Source organism: Denticeps clupeoides, chromosome 4 (genome assembly GCF_900700375.1).
Source record: "Denticeps clupeoides chromosome 4, fDenClu1.1, whole genome shotgun sequence".
In the NCBI taxonomy this organism is placed as follows: domain Eukaryota; kingdom Metazoa; phylum Chordata; class Actinopteri; order Clupeiformes; family Denticipitidae; genus Denticeps; species Denticeps clupeoides.
The window spans coordinates 4,041,995-4,069,184 of record NC_041710.1 but is presented as its reverse complement, the minus strand read 5'-3'; the positions used below and the strand labels follow the sequence as shown (position 1 = coordinate 4,069,184).

Genomic DNA, 27,190 nt, shown 5'->3' with positions numbered 1-27,190 from the left:
CAAGGTCCGTAACACGGTTTCTGGTAACGTAGTGGCCATAATGCGGACTCTAGTAACAAAGTAGTGGCCATGATGTGGACTCTGGTAACATAGTAGTGGTTCTAACGCAGTCTCTGTTAAAGTAGTCGTGGTTGTGGCCGTAGCGCGGTCTCCGGTAATGTAGTGGTGGCTGTAACGCGGTCTCTGGTAACATAGTGGTGGTCATAACGCGGTCTCTGGTAACGTAGTGGTGGTCATAACGCGGTCTCTGGTAACGTAGTAGTGGCCGTAACGCTGCCTCTGATAACGTTATTAGTGGCCATAACGCGGCCTCTGGTAACTTTGTAGTGGCCGTAACGCGGCCTCTGGTAACGTTAGTAGTGGCCGTAACGCGGCCTCTGGTAACGTTAGTAGTGGCCGTAACGCGGCCTCTGGTAACGTTAGTAGTGGCCGTAACTCGCAGTCTCTGTTAAAGTAGTCGTGGTTGTGGCCGTAACGCTGCCTCTGATAACGTTAACTCGGCCTCTGGTAACGTAGTAGTGGCGGTAACGCGGCCTCTGGTAACGTTAGTAGGGGCCGTAACGCGACCTCTGATAATTAAGTAGTGGCCATAACGTGGCCTCTGGTAACGTTAGTAGTGGCCGTAACACAGTCTCTGGTAACGAAGTAGTGGCCGTAACTCGGTGTATAGTAATGTAGTAGGGACCGTAACGCGGCCTCTGGTACCATTAGTAGTGGCCGTAACGCGGTCTCTGGTAACGTTAGTAGTGGCCGTAACACGGTCTCTGGTAACGAAGTAGTGGCCGTAACGCGGTGTATAGTAATGTAGTAGTGACCGTAACGCGGCCTCTGGTACCGTTAGTAGTGGCCGTAACACGGTCTCTGGTAACGAAGTAGTGGCCGTAACACGGTGTATAGTAATGTAGTAGTGACCGTAACGCGGCCTCTGGTAACGTTAGTAGGGGCCGTAACGCGACCTCTGATAATTAAGTAGTGGTCCATAACGTGGCCTCTGGTAACGTTAGTAGTGGCCGTAACGCGGTGTATAGTAATGTAGTAGTGACCATAACGCGGCCTCTGGTACCGTTAGTAGTGGCCGTAACACGGTCTCTGGTAACGAAGTAGTGGCCGTAACGCGGTGTATAGTAATGTAGTAGTGACCGTAACGCGGCCTCTGGTACCGTTAGTAGTGGCCATAACGCGGACTCTGGTAACATAGTAGTGGTTCTAACGCAGTCTCTGTTAAAGTAGTCGTGGTTGTGGCCGTAGCGCGGTCTCCGGTAATGTAGTGGTGGCTGTAACGCGGTCTCTGGTAACATAGTGCTGGTCATAACGTGGTCTCTGGTAACGTAGTGGTGGTCATAACGCGGTCTCTGGTAACGTAGTATTGGCCGTAACGCTGCCTCTGATAACGTTATTAGTGGCCGTAACGTGGCCTCTGGTAACGTTAGTAGTGGCCGTAACGCGGCCTCTGGTAACGTTAGTAGTGGCCGTAACTCGGCCTCTGGTAACGTAGTAGTGGCGGTAACGCGGCCTCTGGTAACGTTAGTAGGGGCCGTAACGCGACCTCTGATAATTAAGTAGTGGCCATAACGTGGCCTCTGGTAACGTTAGTAGTGGCCGTAACACGGTCTCTGGTAACGAAGTAGTGGCCGTAACGCGGTGTATAGTAATGTAGTAGTGACCGTAACGCGGCCTCTGGTAACGTAGTAGTGGCCGCAACGTAAGTCTTTGGTAACGCCTTCGCCTAGGCCACGTGACCGAACCCGGAAGCGAGTGGCGCCGCGTTGCTGTTGTCGTCCTGCGCCGTCTTTCGCCGCGCTGGTGTCCGCTCTACGTAAACGCGGCGGAGGGCGCGTAGCTGCGAGTAGCGACTAATACACGCGGCCGCGCCTGTCGACTCGGCGACTGCTGTACTCGCGAAGCTGGTCTTGCGCCGCGCCGCGTCGCGTCGCCGCGGCCAGACAAGCTAGGCAGCCGCTAGCCTGCTCGGCGCCGAGCGCCGCCGACGTTCACTTGTAGCCCCGCCGTGGCCGAGAGGCCACCTCATGCCCGCTGCCGTCGCGTCGAAGCCGCCCGGGTCGCGTTAGCAGCGTGTCCGTCTTATGTTGCGCCGCAGATAACGCTAGCTGCAGATGTTAGCCGGCCGAAGTGGTGACCGTTAGCTAGCTAGCTAGCTAGCTCCACCTGCGAGCTTCTCCGCTTCCGCGCAACACCGAGACGCACCGACATGGACAAGGTACGGCGCCGCGCGTCCCCCGGCCGGCTCCCGCCAGTCCCGTGTTTAATACGTTTCGCACGGGAGCCAGCCGTTCCCCTGCCTGGCGACGTGTGTAAACCAACAAGCTAAAATGCTAATCGCGATAGCCCGCTTAGTCTGCTCGTATGTCGTATATCTGTATGTGTTGCCATTTTTAACTACCAAAATGGATGTACGTACCAGTCTTCACGCTGGTGATTTAGTGTTGAGTCTTTTATTAGATAGTTATTTAGCTAGTTAATTATTAAGTCTTTATTATTTTAATTTATTCGAGGTGGAGCTCACCTTTCGATAACTGGTGTTCGTGGTGAGATGTGATTTTGTTCTTTTCAGGCTGAGTTTTTAAAGGGACTCCCCGTCTACAACAAAAGCAACTTCAGCAAGTTCCACACGGACTCCGTGTGCAAGGCGTCGGTAAGCGGGCACCGCGGACGCTGCGCAGCTCCTGCACGTTGCGATTCCGGACACCCCTCACGTACTTGTCCTTTTTCTTCTCTCCTGCATGTCGTTTCAGAACCGAAGGCCGTCAGTGTACCTTCCAACCCGCGAATTTCCTTCTGAGCAGAGTGAGTTCTCAGTGATGGGGTGGTGGTGGCCTAGTGGGTAACACACTCGCCTATGAACCAGAAGACCCGGGTTCAAATCCCGCTTACTAACATTGTGTCCCTGAGAAAGACACTTAACCCTGAGTGTCTTCAGGGGGGGACTGTCCCTGTAACTACTGATTGTAAGTCGCTCTGGATAAGGGCGTCTGATAAATGCTCTAAATGTAAATGACCCCGACTTTCATCTTCGTTGTGGATGGAGCGTTTAAAAAAAAAAAAAAAAAAAAATTCCATCTTTGAAAGCTTTTTGCTCAGCCAGACTACTGTAATGCACTTTATACGGGAATTAGTCACCCTCCATTCTCCCGCTTAAAGTTAGTTAAAAATGTAACGGGGAACGAAAGGCGCGATCACGTCACCCCAGTTTTTGCATTTTTTTCCTGCGGCTCCCAGCATTTACCAGACGCCCTTATCCAGAGCGACTTAAAATCAGTAGTAACAGGGACAGTACCCCTGGAGACACTCAGGGTTAAGAGTCTTGCTCAGAATGGTAGTAAGTTGGATTTGAACCTGGGTCTTCTGGTTCATAGGCGAGTGTGTTACCCACTAGGCCATTACCTCTACTATTTTATTTTTACACTATTTAATTTTCTGGCTTTTACCTGAGTCGCGTGTGTCTCTGGTTTAACGTGTTTTTAGCTATTTGACTTAGTCTCATTGCAATGTTCTTTTTCTATTTATTTATTTCATTGTAGTCTGTACTATGTATGACGCATCTTACTCTGGTCTTAGTCTTTTTGTGCAGCACTTTGGAAACTGTTTTCGCTGTTAAATAGTGCTTTATAAATAAAGTTGGATTGGATTGAATGTCACACAGCAATTCATTCATTCATTCCAACCATGTCTGTTGGACTATTATTTGCGTACATTTTGCTTTGAAAGAATAATAGACATTGATGGGCAGGGTGGTAGCGTATCAGCCAGGAGACCACAAAGTCCCGGGATCAAACCCGACTTACTACCAACGTGTCCCTGAGCAAGACACTTAACACTCAGTGTCTCCGGGGGGGACTGTCCCTGTAACTACTGATTATAAGGGTGGCATCTGGTAAAGAACATAAATGTAAATATACTTTTTTTTCCCCTTTTCTGGCAGTTATTGTCACTGAGAAAACCAATATTCTGTTACGATACCTGCATCAACAGTGGGATAAAAAGGTATATTGTGTTTTATTTGATGCGGACCATTTCAATTGTAAATGCTGTAAATGTTATTGATTTTTCTCCTCTAATCTGGTTGTTGGTGTTCCCTAAAAGAATGCAGCCAAAAAGCGAGAACAGGAGCAGACTGAGGGAGAGAGCCCCGCACCCCCGCGGAAGATTGCCCGAACCAGCAGCCGCGAGATGAACGAAGACTCTTAATCTTTTTTTTTTTTTTTTTTTTTTTTTTATATTATTATTAAACGTTTACCTGCGCGCACACTCTCAGACACTCCCGCAGCGACGTGTGTACGGCGAATAAGCACATAAGTTCACGAGTTGTGGGAAGGTGAAGGGTTGCTTGGCTCTTGGCCTTGAGGGGGCGAGGCTTCTTTCTGTTCGTTTCGAGAGACGCGTTGAAGTGCTACTCATCGTTTTTACCTTTCCAGTGACCTTTTGTTTAACATCTCAGCTTTCATTTCAGTTCCTGGCGTCTTTGTATACAGAGTGCCCTTGTTTTTTTTTTTTGGACGAGATAACTCATTCACGTCGTGCTTGCCCTTCATATCACACAAGTTCTGCATTTTCCCTCCATCAGTATTTTATTTAAGCCTGAAATTTCATAGTGCAGTTGCTTCCATGGAAGGATAATGAAGGATGCTGCTTCAGGTCAGATTCATTCTTCTTGTTGATACCATTCACCGTGCATTACGTCGTCGTTGTCGCACAGGTTGCCCCAATGCCGGATAAAACATACATTTTACAGTACATGGTAAATTTTCAGTTTTATTGATGCTATAGTGTGAGACTAGCTTTAATAATCAGAGATCTGTGTGTCGTACGCTGCGACTAAACTAATTTGGAGCTGGAATAATTCACCGTGTGTAGTCGTACCTTCTGCAACCTTGATTTCCTTCGCCCAACAACTCTGTCTGGGAGCCGGGACCTCGGGTAGCACGTTCGAGGTGTAGCGCCACTGCCAAGATTCTTTGCACAATTGTTGATCGCCAGTTTTTCCTTCTCCATATACCAGAACATATCTTTAGTTTTCCCACCCGGAGGGCTTTATATCGCGCCTTGCGGGGTGCAAACCAGAAGTGGCTGCACGTGTACATAATCCAGAGTTACGGTGCAGTCCGTGCATTTTCAGCGTACTGAGGCTAGAAACCGGCATGGAACTGGATCGGTTTGAAGTGAAGGTGAACGGACGTTATTATTTTTTCCCCTTGCATACACTGCAGGATTTGGTGAATTTGGGTTCCCCGCCCAGTATGCATTTTTTGGCACAGCATCCATCAGACCCCTCGTTTAACGCCAGTCACGTGGTGTAGTTTATGTTACACCAAGACTGAATTTAGTGGTTGTCATTTTGCTCTGCAGTCTAAAGCTTTTTTTTTTTTTTTTTTTTTAAACATATAAGTCCCATTCTGTCTTAAAACTGTGATAAGACCTTTTATCTCCTTAGCTGCTTGCAGAAACCTGGCTCAGCGAGCAGTTCAAACCTTCAGATGGAGCGTGGTGAATAATACGGATGTGGGGGGAAAAAGTATTGTACTGCTTATGTTACATTCTGCTGATCAACTGTAAATGAATCTCCCTGTTGTATGGTATGTTTGTGCTTGAATGTGACGTGTATAATAAAAATAATTTGTTAACACTATGTTTGTGGTAAATATGATTAACTATGACTCGGACGTAAGTGGCTGCACATATTTTTATTCAGATATTTGTAAACAAAAATAATGCGTAGAAAAAAAGCATTGTGAAAAATATATATATTTCAATCTATACTGAGGAAACAAAGAAATTGCACATGGTTATTTGGCACCAGAAACTAGAAAAATAAGGCTTGACGTCAGCGAAGCTTCAGTCTCACTCTCCCGTCAGTCGAGAGTGAAGTTGAACCGCAGCTTGAACTGAAATGACCCCAACATCGCTCCCGTAACATGCTTAAAAATTAAACAAAACAAACAAAAAATAGATGCTTCAGTTGTTCAACGGTTGTCATCGTGTAACCCGGTATTGGTTTTAATAAAAAAAAAATTCTATTTATTTATTTATTTATTTACGGTCATAGCTTCAATCTAAAAACTCTGAATTATTTTCATTTGAATAAATAAACTGTGTAACACACACCATTACATATTGTGTAGCCTTCAAGCTGTCAAAAATCTAACTTTAAATTTCAAATTTTCAATTTGAATAAATAAATAATTTTCATTTGAATAAATAAACTGTGTAACACGCACACCATTACAAATTGTGTAGCCTTCAAGCTGTCAAAAATCTAACTTTAAATTTCAAATTTGTTTTCTTGAAATCTGGATTTGGGATGTTCGGAATGACTTTAGAACAACCGGGTTCTGAAAAAGAAAGAAAAAGAAAAAGGTCATGCAGCCGTATGCATATTTTCTTCCTCGGTTATGATAATATGTACTTCATGCTTTTTTCCAAGCAATTAAAGAAGCGAATGTTTTTTTTATTTTTGTGGAAGCAGGAACTCTATTCTCGATTGTTTTCTCGATTCACAGCCTTTTTTTCGCGTTGTTGGTGTCAGAATCCGTGGCCTCGCCATCCTGTCCGGACTGGGAGGAATGTTCTGGCGAGCTGCTCTGATTGGAGCCTTGGCCCCGGGGGCTGTCTCCGGTTCTAGACGCCGGTTCTGTACTCCCAGTCCCCTCGGACTTGGAAAAGTGGAAGAGTTTTCCTGGACTGAAGGCTTTGCTGGGGGACTGGGCCTTTTCCTGGGTGGCTGCAGCGGCCACGGCAGCGTCCTTCTTCATCTCGGGGGACTTGAGGAACTTGAGGAACCCGGGCAGCTTGGCGTCACATCCCGTGGGAGACAAGCTCGTGCTGAACTTTCCCTGCAGAGGGATCATCTGCTTGAGCTTCAGCACGTTGTTGGAGGCTAACAGTGAGCTGGGCCTCTTGAGCTTGTCACCTCCGATCTTCCCGGCCACGTGACCCCTGTCAGGCTGGCCGCTGTCACCCTGCTCCTGCTCGGCGCTCTCGCGCTCCCATTCCTGCTGGGCCTCCTGCTCGGCCTTCCTGTGTGCCTCTTCCTCCCGTCTTCTCTTCTTGTGCAGCTGGGCTTGCTTCTCGTGCCTCTGGAAGCATCAGACATGAGGACAATCAAAAATGGTTCACCGTTTTCGACATTAATATCGAAATGCTCTTGCTGACACCGCACCTTCAGGGCCTCCCTACGCCTGTACTCCAGTTTGGCCATCTCGTCTGCCACCCAGCCGGGGACATCGGGGATAGCCACGTGAATGATGTATTTCAGGAGAATGGCGAAGTGCTGTTCACAAAAAAATTGACGAGAATCAACTTTTATGAATGATTATTAAAAAAAAAAAAAAACTGGCCTCATACGCGCCATTACCTCCAGCAGAATGATGGAGATAATTGTCATTTCCGGGCTGAGCCAGGGAAAGAGGCGCTGAATTTGACCGCACTGGCCAATCAGGTAACAGTTCACCATAATGGCAATCAGTCCCATGGCTTCCATTGCCGTCTGCTCAAAAAAACACACAGGGTGTGTGAAACGCATTTATAGGGCTGGGCCAAAAACCCTAACAAATATGATGCGATATCGATGTGAAAAGTGCACGTGCTCCTGTTGCAATGCCAGACCACAATAAACGAATTCAAAAGTTTGACCTTTAGTTTGACCTTTAACCTGGACAATTAAATTGAAATGCCAAAAAATACGAGGGTGGCACGGTGTCGTGGTGGTCAGCGACGTGGCCTCGCGCGTCCAAGGCTGTGAGCTCGAATCCTGGGCGAAGTTCACACACTCTCCCTGTGTTGCTGTAGGGTTTCCTCCGGGTTCTCTGGTTTCCTCCTGCTGTCCGGAGGTATGCACACTAGGTGCACACTGATGAGTCTAAATTATGTGCGTACCCCACCCTGCAACCCTGATCAACAGGACCAAGCGGTCACGGTTGTCAAAAGTCAAGATGGGCTTATGCTTAATTAAATTATATCAAATTATAAAGTAATGAGTATTACTTTAAGGATGTGCACAATTATGCAACTTATTATTATTTTTCTTTATCAATTGAATTGTACAGATCGTACGGAGAATTAAAGGAGGGAGATCTTCACAATATTGCCCCTGCATTAATACACTGATACTCTGCATGTCGGTCTGAGTAGCGGGTGTGGTCCCAAGTCTCACCTGCCACTGTCCAATGTTCTCCACCCTCTGGCCGAAAGGCCTCTGAAGGCCAGCGCAGAGCTTCAGCGCGTCGCTGCGGATCTCGATGACGTTGTTGACGAGGGCGCACATTGCCGCCAGGGGGAAAGCGGAGGAGAAGAGCACCACGTAGCCGAACTGGATGAACATCTCCTGGTAATCCTGGAGCGTGTCCTGCGGAACGGGAGCGTTTAGAGAACTGAAGTGATTGTCACATGTGATACACAGCAGCACAGCACGCGGTGCACACAGTGAAATTTGTCCTCTGCATTTAACCCATCACGCTGAGTGAGCAGTGGGCAGCCATGACAGGCGCCCGGGGAGCAGTGTGTGGGGACGGTGCTTTGCTCAGTGGCACCTCAGTGGCACCTTGGCGGATCGGGATTCGAACCGGCAACCTTCTGATTACGGAGCCGCTTCCTTAACCGCTAGGCCACCACTGTTGAACGATGCTTGTGGGCGGAGCCACAAACAATAACATTTACGTCTGTTAGATTTGTGACGTTGACACACCTCGTACGTCAGCATGCAGCTCTCTATCTCTGGCTGGGTCAGTGTGGTGGATTCGACTTCCTCCGGCGGCTCAGTCCAGGACCTTTTCTTGCCTCCGCTCGGCTCAGCTTCTGCTTTTGGTTTCTGAGAGAGATCTGCTTTGCTTTTTGCCGCCGGAGATGCGGAGTGGGGGGTGCCCGCGGGTTCCCCGGCCTCCGGACGCTCCGTGTCAGAATCGCTGTCGCTTATTTCGAAGACGGTGGCAGGGTCGACCCCTTCCTGCAGAAGTGTGGGGCTTCCGTCGTCCAGGGAGAGGCCAGCGGCCTGGGCGGCCGGGGCCTTTCTGCTGTGTTCCACCCGCTCTGTGAAGCTGACCTTCCTGTGCCTGAGGGCCCAGTCATCACTCCCTTCCTCCATTCGCATCGTCCTGCATCCCGCGATCAGACTCTTCCTCCCTTTCTTCTCGCCCGCGCCGCCCTCCGCGCCGTCCGGCTCGGCGCCCGCGGCCTGGCCTGAACCCCGTCCTGTCCTCCGGGTCAGGTGTTTGTACTTTGCCACTAGCGTCTGCAGGAGGTCCCACAGTGTCTTGAAGGTGAATTCTCCCAATTTGTGTTGCTCGTACAGATAAGGCTGAAGCACCTCCTTCACATTTTGCAGAAACTGCCGGATGATTAGCAGAGTGGCCAGCATCTGCAGAGATTTACTCTGTTTAAATGTAATACCTGGACAGAAGAACTTATTGGCCAATTAAAAGGGATGTAACGATTCACTGTAAATGAATATAAATGTGTGAGGATTTCAACCTGTTGAGGTAAAAATGAAATCGGATTGTTTCATCCCATAGACTATTAGGGATTAAAACCTAAAATGTATTTCTTTCCTCTTATATTACTGTGATTTTATATTAAGATACCACCGATACAGCATTAATTTAAAAACTGATTTAGGAATTACATTTTTCTTTCAAAGATATGTAAGATGTGTTGAAACAAGGCACTTCCAATATAGCAAAAAATGAATACACAGATTTTTACCTAATTGTCCATGTTACCAATGCCTGCTTAAAGTATTGAACGCTTACCTCTTTCAGACGTTCCATGTCTTTGAGGTAGAACCCAATGTAGAAAAGGCTAAGGTATGAGTTTATGAACTGAAACTTAAGCAGAAAAGATTTTTAAATGTCGCTGTAGTGTTTGAACATGAAGGCAATTGCAAAGCAATTTTCAATATTAAATAAAACAAAACAAAATGTTTTACTTACAAAGACCATTTTAATGATGAGATTATTCTCGTAATCGCTCTGGAGCCTGTAGTTTTCTGTAAAAACGCACAAATTCTTTAGTGATGTGAAAGTGAAGTGATTGTGATACACAGCAGCACAGCACACAGTGAAATTTGTCCTCTGCATTTAACCATCACCCTGAGTGAGCAGTGGGCAGCCATGACAGGCGCCAAGGGAGCAGTGAGTGGGGAACGGTGCTTTGCTCAGTGGCACCTCAGTGGAATCACCTGATTCGATCCGGCAACCTTCTGACTACGGGGCCTATTCCTTAACCGCTAGGCCACCATTGCCCCTTTACAACGGCTCCTGGATTTGATGTGAATAAAAATAAAAAGCGAGGACTTGCAGCACTTACCCATATCATTCAGCCACAGGGCGATCTTCTTATACACCTCATCGCATGTGGTTGTAGTTATAGCGAGAAGGATTATGGGAAAGAATCTGGTGACACGAGGTAACTCGTTCATTTCAGACACAAACTCCTAAAACAAAGGAAAATGTACGTTCAAAAAAAGGTTGCAAAATGTCTTTTTTGACCTTGGTCTACTGAGGCAAAGCAATGAAAATCGTGTCTTTCACCTGAAGCTCCAGACAGATGAACATGGCCAAAAACACGAAGCACAGACAGAAGATGCAGATGGGCAGACTGACCAACCACCTGAACACCGTCCTCTTCCATGGAGGGTAGAAGAGCTCCTCACAGCCTGTTATTGGACTGTGGCGTTTCATGCCCTGATGAAGAAACAGGAAGAATCCCGTGTGGATCCTGTATTCCTGACTCCATACATTCAGGTAAGTGAGCTTTTTTTACGCGAAACTGAGGTCGGGGCTCCTCGATCGGCTCGGGCGGGGAGTCCAGGGTCCCCCACTTGAACGCCAGCTCGGCCTCCCTCCTCTTCCACCTCTCGAGGAACAGCGTCGCCCAGACCACGTTGAAGAGGGCAAACACCACGCAGCAGATGTCCTGGCTGGTCTGAACATTGAAAAAAAACATTGGGCGATGCACGCCGAGCCGATGCTGGAGGGGTCCGGTCCGGCCACTCACCTGATCGCTTTCGGAGAACATCCAGAGCAGCAGGCCCACGACGGCAGGGTACAGCATGGAGTTGGTGTAGAATCCCAGCCAGGCGAAGTACATGGCGATTTTAACCCCAAAATAATCACAGATGTCATCTAACAGCGGCAGAGAGGAGCGAACGCGAAAAGCGCCGTTTATAAAAAGACAGGAGCTCTGCCCGTATGAGATATTAATGCAGTAGATGGTTTATAAATGAGGTCCAGTAGAAAGGCGACGTCCTCACCCAGCGGCTGACTCTCGCAGACGGCCTGGACCCAGGAGGTCATGAGCTGTCGGAGGATCCGTGGCTCATGGAGGGGGAACATCTGCACGATAACCCCTCGAGCTGTCAGCTCAGGAACTGGAGAGGACAGGGTTAAAAATTGGGTTAACTTTAAAAAAAAATTTAAAATCATAAATCCTGCGATTTTAATGGCATTCAGTGCCAGATCACAGAATAAAAAGATGCTTACTGATCGGCTGGCCCTCCAAGAAGTGAATATTGTGCAGCACCTCTCCTTGTTTAGCGCGCAGGTTGTCCAACCAGTACTTTATAATGCTCTGTCGTTCCTGTAAGCTCGACACAAGAAGAGGACTCGCAGTAGACCATCACATTCCATCTCGGCTCGGTTTGCGGTGAGACTCACCTGTGACGTGAAAAAGCAGAGCTCGCTCTCTATGTTCTCGTAGATGTGGTCCTCTTCGCAGGAGAAGCGGCGCGTCCCGCCACCATACTGCGGCTTCACCCGTTTGTGTATGCCAGTCTGCTCAGCACCTCGTAGCAAGCTGCATAAAAAGGAAGACGTATTTATTCATAAGTCATTAGCCAGTATTGGCCAGCACTGTCTTCTCTTGCTCACAAGGGGCTTTGAACACTGTGGGCCCATATAAGATATGGCATGTGGTGCGTGTTCTGGGTGGTAGTAGCCTAGTGGGTAGAACCTATGAACCAGAAGACTACAGAGTCCAAGGTTTTTCTAGAAATTTTCTAGCACTTAGCAAATCCCTAGCATGTTCTATTCTTGACGAGTTAGGCCTTACAAGTTAGGGCAGTGGTTGCCTGGCGATTAAGGGAGCGGGTCTGTAATCAGAAGGTTGCCGGTTCGAATTCCGATCCGCCAAGGTGCCACTGAGGTGCCACTGAGCAAAGCACCGTCCCCACACACTGCTCCCCGGGCGCCTGTCATGGCTGCCCACTGCTCACCAAGGGTGTTGGGTTAAATGCAGAGGACAAATTTCACTGTGTGCTGTGTATCACAAGTGACAATCACTTCACTTTCTTTAACGGGGCTCTTATTTTTGTAACTCAAAATCTATGAAAACCGAATGAGAATTGAGAGTGTCTTCCAAGTAAAGTAAAGGTTCAAATCCCACTTCCTACCATTGTGACCCTGAGCAAGACACTTAACCCTGAGTGTCTCCAGGGGGGGACTGTCCCTGTAACTACTGATTGTAAGTCGCTCTGGATAAGGACGTCTGATAAATGACAAAAATGTAAATGTAACTGTTCTTTTATATCACAGAAAGTGAACAGAAATGAACAGATCGGAACAAGAAGTGTCTGCTCACTAGTTGCCCGAATGCTGGAGAAGAGGAACTAATGACCCACCCAGCCCTTTTTATCGGTGTGTAATTATTTCTGACACCCAGAAGATGAACTTTATTGATGGTTTTATAAACAAGGTTTTGAAAGGGGAGGAGCCTCTAGGCATGATTGACAGCTCCCACACACCCTACTTCCTCCTTCTGTACAATTTAAACCTCCTCCTGCGAGTAGGTGACGCCCACCTCCTCCCTTTCTTCTCCGTTTCGCAGCACTCCTAATACCCCTTGAACACAAATGTGACAATTTTTACCATTTTACGTTTACATTTATTGCATTTATCAAATGACCTTATCCCTGTCTTGACCACTAGGCTACTACCACCCTTTTACCAGTTGGGGTGAGAAAATCATTGTTCAGTTACCGCAGTGCTTACTTCTCGAACGTCGTGGTGATGAAGAACGCGTAGCCTCGGCCATGTTTATGATGCCGTATCTGGATTAGAATCTGTGGTAGTCCCAGACGAATTTGGTTTAGCAGCCACAGCAAGGTATGGTCATCTATGGTATCTGGGTGACGAGAGGGGGTAGAAGTGATCATTTTGTTCAGTACGTCACATTGTCATGCATGTGCTGGGATCTGCTCACCAGCGTACAGCACCTGGGAACGTCATGAGGATGTCACAGTTCTCCGTGGGGACCGTTTTCAGCCGGGACTTGTGGTCCATGATGTACTGGCTGGCCTGTGAGAGCTGCCTCCCCAGCCACTTACCTTAAAGGGGAAAGAAATAGGGGAACATCGTCATGCATTTAATCCCTTCTGTACTTAATTCGTTCAACTAACTGAAGTGAAACGCTGTTGAAGGTACAGTACAGTTTGTGTATTGACCTGAATATTTATATCTGAAACTCACCTCAGTCGACAGGGAAGCCGCAGGCATTGCCCACTTCAGCTTTCATCCGAAATAGGTCAACCCCCTATGACCTGATACGCAACGACAAAAACTACAGTCCCGTTTTCACACGAAAACCCCAGCGTGAGTGGCTGACGTGCACCGCTCACAACCAAACGCGGTTTCCTCCGCTGCACTTTCCTCGCTGCACTTCTGGCGGCTTTTGAGGTTTTTTTTTTTTTAATTTTCATCTACTGAGCTGCACAGCTCCACTGTCTTGTCAGAGGACATCCATCAAAGGCCGATGGAATGGCCTCTTCTTCGTTTTCTCCCCCCATTTGTGCTCGAACAGACTATTGCCACACATATTCCAACCACCATCATACTTTTAGGTACTAAAGTAACGACTAACATAATAATTCCAGCTTCTGCTGCTTCCTGGAAATTTATTCAGATTTTTGTTCAGAAAGCAAAAGGAATTTGTTTGTGATGTTGAATAAGAAAAGGTGGTCATCAGCCAAGCAGTTTTTCTGTGAGCTTCACACAGGAAGTGCTTCAAATGTGAAATGCTCATCGAAAAGTGAATTTCTGCATTTTGAGCGTATTGACCCAACCTGTTGTGAAATTCCTATTGCCAATTTCATCATATCTATAGATAACCCCACTTACTACCATTGTGTCCCTGAGCAAGACACGTAACCCTGAGTGTCTCCGGGAGGACTGTCCCTGTCACTACTGACTGTAAGGCGCTCTAAGGCCATCTGATAAATTCCGTAAATGTACATAGATTATACTTTGGTTGTAATTGAAAGCATTTGCATTTGCAATTCATTAAATTGGTATCATTTTAGGCAATAAACATGCAATAAAAGCATTTTCATTCAAAATTTAACACTTATACAGTGATTTTAGGGAATTTCAAAATATCAAAAAATAGATTGTGCATCACAATATGGTCACTGGCATGAGGGAAGGTCATTACATAATATGACATTAATAATTCAGCAAAAACAACATAGCTGAACTCTCACTGGTGAATTTTGGACTAAATTTGTATACACAAATATCAATATTTGAGGTCCATGTATCGATACAATATCACCACGTAAGATATAATCCTAAATCAATATTTTCTATTACCCCTAATAAATACACACACACATACATATATTCATGTATGTTCATTCATATTCATATATGAATTTCCTTTTTTAAAGGCCACTTTTTGAAGTCAAAATGAATGGAGGTTTTGTGCTGTGAAATATCTTTCATTCAAACAAGTTCGATTCTGCTGCAAATGGAAGGGAAGAAATCCCAGATGGAGCAGAAGGCCATCGGAACTGCAGGTCGTGAGAGATGCTGGGAGCTCCATCCAGGGACGCTCCGGGATTTGGGATGGCCGGTGGGAATTTGCAGAAGAACAGGTGCGACTGATCCATATAACCCTCCACCCTCACGCCGCCCCGATACTCACCCAGGTCTCCGGAAGGCATCTGTTCTGGTCCGTGCGTCTGTGTTAATGGGATCTCATCATCATCATCATCATCATCGTCGTCGTCGTCCCCTCTCGGTCACGAACGAGCCGAGCCGAGCGCGTTTCATCCGGTGGCGGCTTCGGTGTCTAACGCCGGCCGTCCGTGACGCTGCGCACCGCCGTCGTGTTCATTCCTTCACGCTGTGGGTTTTTTTTTTTTTTTTTTTACCCAACGAAACTTAAAACAGGGCAGGAGCTGCGGTGACGTTACGCTGCGGACGACAAATGTCGCGGAGTCCGGGCAGGTGGGCGGCCGACGCTGCGTCTCCGCGTCACCGCGGGCCGCCGGGGGTCCCGCCGTGCGGGAGAGACGGTGACGTAACAGGACGCAAGGAGGATCCTCTCCCGGACCCGTCGGGTGGGGCGGAGACACGCGTCACAACTCCAAACACGCTTACGGGACGCGTCCGAACGGCGCAACGAACAACAGCCAGCGCGTTTCTGTCCGTAATTTTATTTCTGAAACGCGAAGGCGCAGCAGGTGCCGCTGGAGCAGGTGTGGTCGTCGGCGCATGCGCACCATCGTACTGCCTGGAGACGTCGGTGGACCCTTCATCCACACTGCAGCGTGCAAAACATATTTCATGTACTGTACAGTACACCTTCTCATTCAATGTGTTTTCTTTATTTTCATGACCATTTACGTTGGTCGATTCTCACTGAAGGCATCAAAACTATGAATGAACACATGTGGAGTTATGTACTTAACAAAAAGTGGAGACCTGACCTCCACAGTCACCGGACCTGAAGTGAGATGGTTTGGAGTGAGCTGGACCGCAGAGTGAAGGTAAAGGGGCCAACAAGTGCTAAACACCTCTGGGAACTCCTTCAAGACTGTTGAAAAACCATTTCAGGTGACGACCTCTTGAAGCTCATCGAGAGAATGCCAAGAGTGTGCAAAGCAGTAATCAGAGCAAAGGGCGGCTATTTTGAAGAAACTACAATAGTTTTGATGCCTTCAGTGGTCATGAAAATAAAGAAAACACATTGAATGAGAAGGTGTGTAAAAACCTTTGGCCTGTACTGTATATGCGACTGTTCCAAATGTACTTATTTCTAGACTTGTGGACCTTCGCTGGTCCTATGATTCGATTACGATCATCAATGCATTGATTATCGGTGCATCACGATGCATCCCATCAATTTGGCTACATTAATTTCATGTTTTAAAATGCGTCAGTGAAATGAAAGTAAAACGTAAAGTGAAGTGATTGTCACTTGTGATACACAGCAGCACAGCACACGGTGCACACAGTGAAATTTGTCCTCTGCATTTAACCCATCACCCTGAGTGAGCAGTGGGCACCATGACAGGCGCCCGGGGAGCAGTGTGTGGGGACGGCGCTTTGCTCAGTGGCACCTTGGTGGCTCGGGATTCGAACCGGCAGCCTTCTGATTACGGGGCTGCTTCCTTAACCGCTAGGCCACCACTGCCCCATGAGAGTTAAGGTCGAATGTTATTCTGTGGACGAGGCTGAACTTCTACCTGGAGCGGCGCTGTACTCAGATCAGGCCTCCACTGTCACTACTGGCACTACTTTTTAACTATAATTTTTATTCTGCCGCCAGAAAAGCACCAAACAGCCTCATTATGATGTAATCAGTTATGTTCAGCACAGCAGAATCGTCCAAATCGGTTTAAATTCATCTCATCGATTTTGAGAGTAATTTCAACGAAATAGTCCATGAATAAACAGGACATGATATTTGCAGCGTAGTGGGATGCCTTTTTTCACATGCAAACGTTGACGACAACCCATTCACTTAAAGAGAGAAAGAAGAAAGTGAAGTGATTGTCACATGTGATACACAGCACACGGTGCACACAGTGAAATTTGTCCTCTGCACTTAACCCCACATACATCCCACGTGTTAAGCTGCATTGGGATCCCACTTGGGATGTATGTGACCGTGTTTCTTGGTGCCAGCCCCAAGCCTGGGTAAATGGTGATGGTGGCATCAATAAGGGCATCCGGTTTAAAACGTTGGCCAAATCAGGTGTGCGAACAGCAATCCACTGTGGCGACCCCTAACAAGAGAAACCAAAGGATGAAGAAGAAGGTGCTGACTATCCAACTAACATGACATCATGAAAAAATTCCAAATATCATGGTTTATTCAGCCAATTTTGGTTTGAGACTGAGGAGCTGAATGTTCACTTTTTTAAATAAAACGTAAAAAAAAATCATTTTCTCTTTCTTGGCTTGCATTAAGAGAAATGAGAACCTCATCAGACTCCAGACTTTCGTCATCTCCATATCCCAGTCACTAGATGGCAGCAGAAATGACAGCTGTGACATCGAGAGCAGCACCGGACAGCTTCCGTGAAACGACTTCATTCGTGTGGGCTTTGTATTCGGTCTGTGTGTTTGAACGCGTTAAGCTGCATTGGCTGCACTTGCGGTGACCCGAGAACTGTAGATGAGAGGCCCGTACGCCAAACCCCGAGGGAAAGGTCGCCATGAACTCGCTGTGTACCTGGCCTGGGAAACATAAATATGTGTCCATCCAGCTGTCCTCGCTGTTTACTGGACGAATCGGAGAGAGGGAGGTTTTGCCCGCTAATGTCTTCAGCAGACGGGCCAGGGCAGGGACATGAGAAGTGGCGAGAACATAGGAAATGCAATCAGTCACTGCAGGGTAGGAAGGAGGTTATTTAAAAAAAAAAAAAAAAGAGTGGGGCGGAGGTGAGGCCTTTTCAAATCCATATTCAACAACTCTCACTGGTGAAAGTTTATTGGAATCATATTGCGATTACAACAAAAACAAATATTGAGGGCCGAGAACCATATTGGCAGTGACCTGTTGGCCGAACATAGTGTTTTTATTAAATAAAAACCAAATGACTTAGCACTGAACGAACTATTTTTGACATTAAAAATAAAAAAATATATATTAAATATTGTTTACTGTTTATAGTGTCATCCATGTGTTAATAAATATCAAATCAACATGGTAATTGTTTTGCTCTCCTGCAAAATAGCCAAAATGTAATTTATATCCACATGGTTTCTACCTTCATACATGTATACATGTGTGGCATTTTACAGAAATATATATATATAAAATCTTAATTGTCCTGCCCATGCATCTCTTTGCTTTGCTATTAAGAAACAAAACACTTAAGTCTGTACGGAGGATATACTTTAAACAGGACCTGGTTGACTCCCTCCACTTGACTTCATTATTTATTGATCGGCGTCCAATCTTTTCCCTGCAGGCCTCTCCAGATGATGTTCTGTGCGGCAGGAATCCGGCCATCAGTTCGGGTAGCGGCATTGTTAAGTTGTTTTCCAATGTGGTCATATAGTATAAGTGAGATGTTCTAGGTCACAAGGTTGATTATTCTTGGAAGCTGTGAAGTTCCCGAAAAGTCAAGCCCTTTTTAAGGTTGAGGAGCCGTGTTCCGCAACACGGGCATAGCTTTGCTTATATTACGGCCCATAGGGGGGGGTTTAAAAAAGGCTTCCCATTGACGTAAAACAACAACAATGCCTGTAAGGTGGCCAAGGCTATTTAAAAGCTGCAGATTTGACAGATAAATGTGGGTGGACATGATTTTTTGTTCTCTATCTTCTACTTACAGTTTTATTCTAATACAGGACAGAACTTTAGAAGGTTTAGACAATAGATCCATCCCGCTGTTAACCAAGATGTGGAGTAACACCACACATGGCACCACATAGAATTAATTCAAGATTAAGTGATGAAGCTAAGCAAACAAGTATTTACTTTTCAGAATTTGGACAGTTCTGTATCATGATGGCTTTTTTATGATAGAACTTGGCATGCTGATATCAGCCGTAATAAACATCATCCTAATCATATTTCACTCAGTGTGTAAGGAATGTAGCGTGTATGAATGATTTTAAATCAAATGACCTTTTTAGATGAAGTTGTGTCACGTGGAAAACATGCCTAGGTTAATTTCATGAATTCCCTCTTTAAGAATCGATTCTAGGATCCATTTTCCACCAGTTGCAAGACCCTGCAATACAAATCTCAATGTTGAATGTCACCGGATGGATCCTAAAAGATGTAGTGCATTCGTGAAACAAACAGTTGAAGCGTCTTTAACTAACCATTGCATTGTGGGATATGGTGGGTCTCTCTTTGACCACCATCTCTGTGTTGCCTTCACGCTTGCTGTTCCAATGAAAAATGTCAGGATTTTGTGTGTGACCTACCCAACCAGAATAGACAGAAATCAGGAATGTGTACCAACTTTGTTTCCCAGGTCATGCTGGATAGTTTATGTACAAAAGAAACAGTAACTGCGAGTAGAGATATGAAAAGATACAGCGGAAAAGTAGGTCTTGGTTTCAGAATGTCTTGCCTTGTCAGCAAGACACGGGGAAAATGTGTAAGAAAAATTCTAGGATTTGCTTAATATGTTGTTTTCTCATGTTGTTTTTCTTAAGCAAAAGCAAAGCATTTCCTTACGACTGTCTATAACATGTAATAACTGTGATAATATTCAGTATTTCAAGAGTCAGGATAATGACGACCTTCGGGGGTGTTTGTCACAGCAGTGTAGTTCAAATCTTTTCTCCTCAAGGCCCCCTTTTCTCAAGCTCCGCCATCTTCTCAGTTTGGTTTTATGTATTTCTGCATTTCTTTTAAGAGCTGGTTAATTTGATCTGTGGGGAAAACATGAAACACCAGGTGTTTATGGTATTTCTCACAGAGTGCACAAAGGAGAGCGTGCTTACTGTCACTTACTGTTACTGGAGCTACTAGGTCCTGTGACTCCAGGTCTTCCCAATCCGCCTGACAGCGTTCCTGTACCCACACCTGGAAACAGGCCCGCAGACCCTCCTAGTGCCGTTGCGGATGAGCCCAGGCCTAATCCTGTCCCTGTCCGTCCCAGTCCTGTAGCTGACGAACCCGAGCCTAGTAAACCAGTACCGCTGGGCAGACCCGTGTTCCCCAGTCCTGTCATTCCGAACCCTGTTCCCCCAGCCACTGTTCTGCCCACTTCTGTCTGGCCTGTGCCCCCCAGTCCGGTTCCAGTAGTGCCGATACTGCCCAACCCCGTCCCTGTGGAACCTGGTCCCAGTCTCCCCAGGCCTGCTGAACCTAAGCTACTAGTGCCGAGTCCCAAGGAGCCAGTATTGCCCAATCCTGTGAAAGCTGGCCTTCCGAATCCTGTTCCAGTGGAGCCAACACCGCTCGCTCCAGCGGAACTAGGGCCGGTCCCAACTCCCCCTGACCAAGGCCCACTGGGTATTCCAGGCATCGTCTTCGGTGGAGAGGGCTGGAAAGGCAAATGAACATTCATCCAAATTATAGAGGTTATACAGACAAGGTTAATGCTATGTAGTTTCAGCTCACGGAAATCCCCCTTACTCTGGGAACGCAGTGAGCCAGGGATGCGTTTAAATCTTTGATCTTTTCACTCAGCATGTTGATGTTGGATTCCTTCAGCTTCAGGGTGGAATCCTTCAAATCACATTCCCCTCGCAGCTTCCGCTGCTCCAGCAGAACCCGCTGCATGTCGCCATCGTGCCGGTCCTGGGCCGCCTTCAGACTCCTGGCGCCGTTTTCCATCAGGGCGCTCCGGTTGTGCTTACACCACCGGAGTTCTGCATCCAGGGCGTTCTTCTTGGCCTGGAGGCTGCTTGCCTGGCCCGTGAGGGTGGAGACCTTGGCCGCTACGTTGTCCAGATAGGGCTGAAACTTGCTCTCCACCTGCCGGGACAGAATGCTGCAGTTGTTCTGGATCTGCTCCAGCTGCTCGCGCTGCTTGTCACAGGAAATGTGTAAAGGGATGAGCTGGGGGACCAGACTGTCGATCTTTCTTTGAAACTCCTGGGTCACTGTTGGTATTCCCGCAAGGGACCTGACAAAATCATCTTGGCACGTCTGTTCGTATCTTCTCAGGTGCTCCTCGAGGGTATTCTTGCTTTGCCGCAAAGAAATGGTCTCCAAGGTCAGTGTGTCCCGCTCCCTGTTTGAGTTGGCCAGCTCGGCTTTCATGAAGTCGACCGTATCGGTGAAGTTTTTGTTGATTATACTGAGCATCGTTTGGAGCTGCTGGTTTTGGAATTGCAGTTGACCTGTGAGGTGAAAAGGTCATGAAAAAAGGTCATAAAGTCAATGGTTGACCTCATGTGTCAATGTTCCCTTGTTCAAGGGAATAGCGCTTGGGTCTAACATTGGGGGGCATAAACAGTGGCATAAAATATGTAATTTTTTACAATAAATCCGTCATAAAATGCCAGTACACCAAAATGACCAAACAACTCGCCCTTCAAAAACAGAGGGGTTGGGTAACATTACCAGATGATTACACATGTTATTATTTTGCTGGCAAATGAAATGAATAAAGAAAATATTAAATAATAAAGAAGTTATTTGTGCAAGATAATCAATCTATTTATCATTCTGAATTATGTGGGGTTTTTATATATATTCTGTCTATTGGTTTAAATATTTTGCCTCTACAGTCCTTTGTATTATATATGTACTATACATGCATTATATATAGTATTTACTATGCGTAATGCTGCGTGTTGATTTAATGACGTGACAGGAGTCTAATAAAGGCGCTGTATGAACCGGTGTGACTTCTGACGGAAGTGCACTGCTGGAATGAGATGCTTCCACACAGTCACGTCAGTCACAGTCGCAGAATAACGAGCCTTACCGTTCTGATTTGAAAACCCGCACTGGGTGTTGCAAGGAGCACAGCGTGTCACCGCCGGAAGACATGGTGTAACCTGAGTAAAGAGGAAAAAAACAGGTAACATTTTATGTGACTGAACAATTTCAACAACAATATGTGCATGATATGTTAATTCTAAATTGAATTGCCTTTCAGGGCGGTCAGGTTTTAATAAATGAAAGCATTATGTCATGTGCACAAAATGGCACATATACTGTAGAAAGCTAAAGAATATTCTTGAGTTGTTCCAGCCCTCTCCTTCAATAAAACAAATGATTTGTCTATTAAGTGTGTTATCTTTGGTTTTCCCGGCCGACTATCTGAACTATTTCCTCTATTAAAAGAGACAAACTTCCAGATCGTTTGGTAGTGTGATGAAACAGAGAAACGTGTTTTCATGGGAAATAGGATGGTTAAAACTCAACATTTTGAAAAGGGTTGTTCAAAAGGCAAAAAGTCAATGCAACTTACTTCACAGGCAGTTGAGGACAACACAATATTATTTATTACAAAATAGAACACATTCATTACTTTATAATCATTTAATGTGCTATGTATATCTATATACATCATCTACGCTTTGTAACAGTTAAATATTGTGTAATCATGCGTATAATTTAGTTCAGAATAGTCCCACACCGCGGCGGCGTGTTTGTGTGTGTGTGTGTGTGTGTGTGTGTATTGTGTTGTTTATTCCTATTTTACACTGTAATAAAAAAAACATCATGTGTAATCATGTTGACTGTAAGACTCACTGGCTTCTGTTGGATCCCCATGATGACCCAGTACGATTCGTTGGTTATCTTCACCAGCTCGGTCAGATTTTTGGACACCTGCAGCAGCTTGGTGTTTGTGAGGTTGAGCTCCTTTGTGAGGCTCGCCTTGTCCTTCTGCAATTTTGCGCGCTCGGCTGAAACGGTGTTGAAGCTGTCGTCCAACTCCTGCAGCCTTTTCTCAGCAGCGGACGTCTCCGGCTCTCCGTAGACCAGGAAGAGGACCAGACTGACAATGATCAGTGACTGGATCAGCGAAGAGAAGAGGAAAATGATTTTCATGTAGTAGCCACAGCTCTTGCCCTTGGCCTTGTGGATCTTCTTGACGTCCATGCCATACCTGGCCTGGGAGTAGCTGCTGTTATACATCTCCGCTTATCTCTGCAGGGGGTCCCGGGGACCTCAGCGAAAACCCTTTCAGACCAGAACAGCCCGGCGCACTGATGCAGATATACGATCTGGGAGCTCGAGATTCTGAGATTATGTAAGGAGCGACATGTCAGGACCTCCCTCTTCCCCGGTCCAGCCCTGGTTTTGACATGTTTCCAGAGGTGAAAATAACATCTCGCCCCCGGCCAGGAGGACTGGGCCATCAGCTAAGACCTCCCTCCACGTTTCCCGCACACGAGCTCCTCTCGGGTCAAGTGACGGGGTTAATTGGAGACCAGAACTACATTTACATTTACAGCATTTATCAGACGCCCTTATCCAGAGCGACTTACAATCAGTAGTTACAGGGACAGTCCCCCCCCCTGGAGCAACTTAGGGTTAAGTGTCTTGCTCAGGGACACAATGGTAGTAAGTGGGATTCGAACCCGGGTCTTCTGGTTCATAGGCGCAAGCAAACTACCCGTAGTAGTGGTAGTAACCTACTAGAACTAGAACCCTGGCGCAGACCATTCCACGCCGTTTGCTTGCACTGTTCTAGAATATCCCTAATATAGCAGAGCAACACTAACAAGGTCACGGTGAATAACGGGCATCTGGACATCCCTGTTCCTAAGGCCGGCACCGTCCACTGTCCAGTGACGCTGGAAGCCGTCGCTCTTTCGTAGAAGGAGCAGGGAAGTCAAACATAATGAGAGCCAAGTGTTTTCCTGCCAGCCATTGTTGATGCGCCGAGCCGTCTTCAGAGGAAGCGGTAACTCACTTCGGTGCTGCGGGGTGACAGACTCCGAGATATGGTCAGGACAGATTTAAATAAACCTCTGAACAAATGTAGGAAATCTCTCGCAAACACGGGCTTGTTGATTTTTATCGGGGACAAATGGCCCTGTTGGTGCGTGCGCAAAACACGCGCGCCAGTGCCAAGTCGCCCGACTTTTATTCTTTCCAGTTTACAAAATAAAATGGTACCGAATCGTGGTCCTGTAATTGATCAAAACCGGCCACTTTGCCCACTTTACACAAGCGTCACCCTTCCCCGTGTTTTTCTAATCCATTTGCTCTGCCACTCCACTAGATGGAGGTGTTCAACAGACACAGGGAAACCACGGGACGTCGTGAAGTGAAGTGATTGTCACTGCGAGACGCACGGTGACACATATTTTATGTTTTATGCTAAAGACATCAAAGTGGATTTTGCATATTGGTTCATATTGGTTGATTTGTTTGTGTTCATGTAAAAAAGCTCCCCCATGTAAACCTGAGGTGTGGGATGTCCCAATTGAGGGTGGGGCTTTGTACATATTGTACATATAATGAAAATCATTACAATATATAATCAAAATCAAGATGTGAATTCACCTCATGGGCCACGTTTTCCAGGCGCTGTTCATAACACAGATAATAGGTATTAAGAAGAAAGGTCTACTTGCTACCCATTCCATGCCCTTCTATGTTGGTGTGTAATTATTTCCGACACCCAGAATACTAGTTCTTAGAGAAAACTACAATCTAAACCATCAGAAAATTAATTTCCACTCTGCACGGTGCAAAATTCTATCACGTTTTGAATTTGTCGTGATGATTTTAAGGGTCAATATACAGATATTCTTTACAACTATGATTCCCGGCCCTCAGTAATGCCTCCTGTGCAAGATGATTTCTATACATGCCTGTACAATCATTTTTATGAAGGTCATGGCATTGTTCTCTGCTTCGGTGGGTTTTATCTGTGGATTGCCTGTGGTGAACATAAAACATTTTTTTTTTTGCTGTTAGATCATTGTCGAGATGACTGCAAAACCTGTAGCCGCGGGGAGGCTTTCCCATAATTAAACCGTGCCCGCGGCTTAAAGTCGAATTCATCACCGGAGTCCCCAGACACCAATGTTCTGGCAACGTGTCCAACCACGGGTGTGACGCAGCTTTTCCCTCAAACAGGTTTCCTCAAACACGCCAGCAGTGGCCAAGGTCAAAAGTTCGCGTCAGTCCATGGCAACCAGCAGGGGAGCAAAATAGAGTTTTTGGCCTCATATAAACCTATGAAGGATAACAAATGACTCCTTATTGTCAGGGTATGACTAGACTGAGGCCCCGGAATTATTACCTCTCACCCCCCTTCCTTGATCTGTCCGATCTGATCCATCTGTCAAACACAAGACAGCAATGCTGCTGGGTCAGTGTGAAGAGCTCGAGAATAATTTTATTGCCTGACTTCATTGCACGGTTCATAAAGACGTGAATGAGGGGGTTTGAGGTCAGGCCATCACTTGGGATTAATTAAAGCGGAGACTGAGAACCTGGGCTTCCAGGCCTTCTCGTCCAAAATTAGTGCCTGACATCCCAAATGCTCTTCCGGAAGAATGGTCCAACCTTCCCTCCCACAAGCACACTCCTAAAGCCTTCCCAGAAGAGCTGAAGCTATAACAGCTGCAAAGGCAAACCATCGACAAACTCCATATTAAAGTCTACGGATTAAGAATGGAATGTTATTCAATTTCGTGTGGGTGTAAAGGCAGGAGTGTATAAAATATATTTTTGGCATAACAGCAAATAAAATGTGTATTTTTAAACATGTACAGTAGTACAGTACTGCTTTTCAGAGTTTATGTGCCCACAGTCTGTACTACCTTGTAGTTAACACAGTGTAAGGTCAATGCACATGGGACACATGACGTGTTGGTGAGAAAAATGAAGCTTTGTTTCTGGGGATCACATGACAGTGTGGTTTCAAGTGAGACTTCAGGGCATTTTTCTGAGCAGTACTACTTCATTAGCTTATTAGCGTGCCATGACATGTACATCAGTATCTCTCCATCAGTGTCCCCCAGCTCCTCCAGGTAATCCCAGGCCAACTGGATGAAACTGCTCCAGGTCACTCTGACCATTCATTCGGATGTGGCACCTTCAAGAGAAGGAACCCAAGCCACTTAACCTGTCTCCTCCGAATGTGGAGGAAGAAAGCCTCTATCCCGAGGTCCTGCATGCTTTCTAAAGTGCTCCTACCTCCCAACATGATCAGGGTGATCAGTCATCTTAAAAGAATACCTTCTATTAATAGTAATAGTATTCGTATATTATGTAATGAACATCATAATTATTGAAAACAATGGTTAGCTATGATTACCTAAATCAAAATGCCATGCTTGGTCATATATATCAGTTAGGAAAGTGTTGTTGTTTATTTCTCAATATAATGGGTTTGAAACTCTAAACAACTACATTTGAAAGCGTGGAATTTGTCTTTGAAAGCTGGGCTGCATTTACAAATAATTTCCCACAAACTGGCACACTTGAAATGTGCCCAACTTGAGGGTCTGTGCTCAGATGGTCGAACCGGGATTCCCACAAATGACCACAGCCTGTTATTTCTAAAGAGAAGCAGCAGTTCCAGGAGGAGAACCACTCCTCATCCTGTATATGCAGTAGCATCAACATGTCAGGCTGCACTGTGGAAGTGTCATAAAGCCGTGCATTTGTTATGAAATGTTTATTCATAATCAACAACAGAGCAGTCTACTTCCTGCGTGGTCCTGGAAACGCAACAGCTTTCGGTCATAGTTTTAGTGATCGGCGCCACAGAAGGTTACTTTACTTTTACCAGCAATTCTCGTTCGGTTTCTAGAGATTTTGAGTTACAAAACTAAGAGCCCTGATAAGGCCTAACATGTCCGGAATAGAACATGCTCGGGAATTGTTAAGTGCTAGACTAAATGTTTTTTTTTTTTTTTTTTTAATTTTGTGCAGTGTGTGTGCATGTGTTAGTGTGTTAGTGTTAGTTCTGTGCTTTCTCCGGGTTTATCTTGCTGATTTAACCGTGGACATCTGTGGCAGCGGCTCGCCACCCTAACTCTGACCCCCCCCCCAAAAAAAAAATCCCCTGGGCAAAATAGTCACATTCCGGACCATCAGTTCAAAGGCCGAGCTGTTCCTCCCCCACAACAGCAGACACATGTGTTCACACCCTTTCAAACACACACCCACACACACTTCGGCGCCTGTATACTCTGTTTAATGCTCACGAGTGGTTCATTAGAAAAAGACAAAAAGTTGCCATGCGTGTCTACTCTCTTAACAGCAAATATCAGTAAAACTCGCAATCTCACAATGTCGATGGTGAAAAATACCAATGCATTATGATTGAACTGTAATTACAACTTCAAACTGGCACTGCAGAGCTCTGCAAATCCTTGAGAATCTGATCCTACTGTGGTAAACACCACCTTTGAGCCGCAAGAAGGGTAAAGCATCTAAAACATATGCTCAGCATTGATATTTTTTACGCACATATTAACATGCACATATTAAGATGCACATATTACCCCCCCCCCCCCCCCCTCGGACTCAGATAACCAGAACTCACCGGCACAAAAGGCAGATC

At 46.1% G+C, this 27,190-nt stretch overlaps 3 protein-coding genes across 5 annotated transcripts; 1 reads left to right on the top strand and 2 right to left on the bottom strand.

Annotated features, from left to right (window-relative positions):
- Positions 1-1,688: 1,688 nt before the first annotated feature.
- On the top strand, positions 1,689-4,239 carry dda1 (DET1 and DDB1 associated 1). Its single transcript, XM_028978692.1, has 5 exons — positions 1,689-2,218; positions 2,573-2,653; positions 2,754-2,805; positions 3,941-4,002; positions 4,102-4,239. Exons 1-5 carry the CDS (start codon positions 2,210-2,212, stop codon positions 4,204-4,206), a joined length of 309 nt encoding a protein of 102 aa, XP_028834525.1. The 5' UTR covers positions 1,689-2,209; the 3' UTR covers positions 4,207-4,239.
- A 1,441-nt stretch (positions 4,240-5,680) lies between these two features.
- Positions 5,681-15,483, bottom strand: ano8a (anoctamin 8a). 3 transcript variants are annotated; one of them, XM_028978589.1, is made up of 17 exons: positions 14,926-15,483; positions 13,220-13,330; positions 12,996-13,128; positions 11,664-11,802; positions 11,490-11,586; positions 11,261-11,377; positions 11,005-11,132; positions 10,771-10,932; positions 10,611-10,691; positions 10,315-10,441; positions 9,939-9,994; positions 9,759-9,833; positions 8,699-9,367; positions 8,168-8,359; positions 7,370-7,501; positions 7,175-7,285; positions 5,681-7,091 (listed from the first exon to the last, which is right to left on the bottom strand). In XM_028978589.1, exons 1-17 carry the CDS (start codon positions 14,942-14,944, stop codon positions 6,510-6,512), a joined length of 2,931 nt encoding a protein of 976 aa, XP_028834422.1. In that variant the 5' UTR covers positions 14,945-15,483; the 3' UTR covers positions 5,681-6,509. The 3 variants fall into 3 exon arrangements, with proteins under 3 accessions (XP_028834422.1, XP_028834421.1, XP_028834423.1); XM_028978588.1 differs by having other exon boundaries at positions 10,539-10,691; positions 14,926-15,482; XM_028978590.1 differs by lacking the exons at positions 12,996-13,128; positions 13,220-13,330; positions 14,926-15,483 and having other exon boundaries at positions 10,539-10,691; positions 11,490-11,593.
- A 3,727-nt stretch (positions 15,484-19,210) lies between these two features.
- Positions 19,211-23,074, bottom strand: plvapa (plasmalemma vesicle associated protein a). Its single transcript, XM_028977558.1, has 5 exons — positions 22,408-23,074; positions 21,635-21,707; positions 20,335-21,044; positions 19,708-20,242; positions 19,211-19,625 (listed from the first exon to the last, which is right to left on the bottom strand). Exons 1-5 carry the CDS (start codon positions 22,792-22,794, stop codon positions 19,573-19,575), a joined length of 1,758 nt encoding a protein of 585 aa, XP_028833391.1. The 5' UTR covers positions 22,795-23,074; the 3' UTR covers positions 19,211-19,572.
- Between the last annotated feature and the right edge of the window lie 4,116 nt (positions 23,075-27,190).

Coding starts and splice junctions, on each gene's coding strand:
- dda1 (XM_028978692.1), top strand. Junction 2,654..2,753: donor ACTCCGTGTGCAAGGCGTCG/GTAAGCGGGCAC, acceptor ATGTCGTTTCAG/AACCGAAGGCCGTCAGTGTA. Junction 2,806..3,940: donor CGAATTTCCTTCTGAGCAGA/GTGAGTTCTCAG, acceptor CTTTTCTGGCAG/TTATTGTCACTGAGAAAACC.
- ano8a (XM_028978588.1), bottom strand. Junction 11,378..11,489: donor CTTGGAGGGCCAGCCGATCA/GTAAGCATCTTT, acceptor TGTCCTCTCCAG/TTCCTGAGCTGACAGCTCGA. Junction 9,834..9,938: donor TCATCATTAAAATGGTCTTT/GTAAGTAAAACA, acceptor TTTCTGCTTAAG/TTTCAGTTCATAAACTCATA.
- plvapa (XM_028977558.1), bottom strand. CDS start 22,794: ATGTATAACAGCAGCTACTCCCAGGCCAGGTATGGCATGGACGTCAAG. Junction 21,045..21,634: donor CGGGTTTTCAAATCAGAACG/GTAAGGCTCGTT, acceptor TTCACCTCACAG/GTCAACTGCAATTCCAAAAC. Junction 19,626..19,707: donor ACCTAGTAGCTCCAGTAACA/GTAAGTGACAGT, acceptor TTTTCCCCACAG/ATCAAATTAACCAGCTCTTA.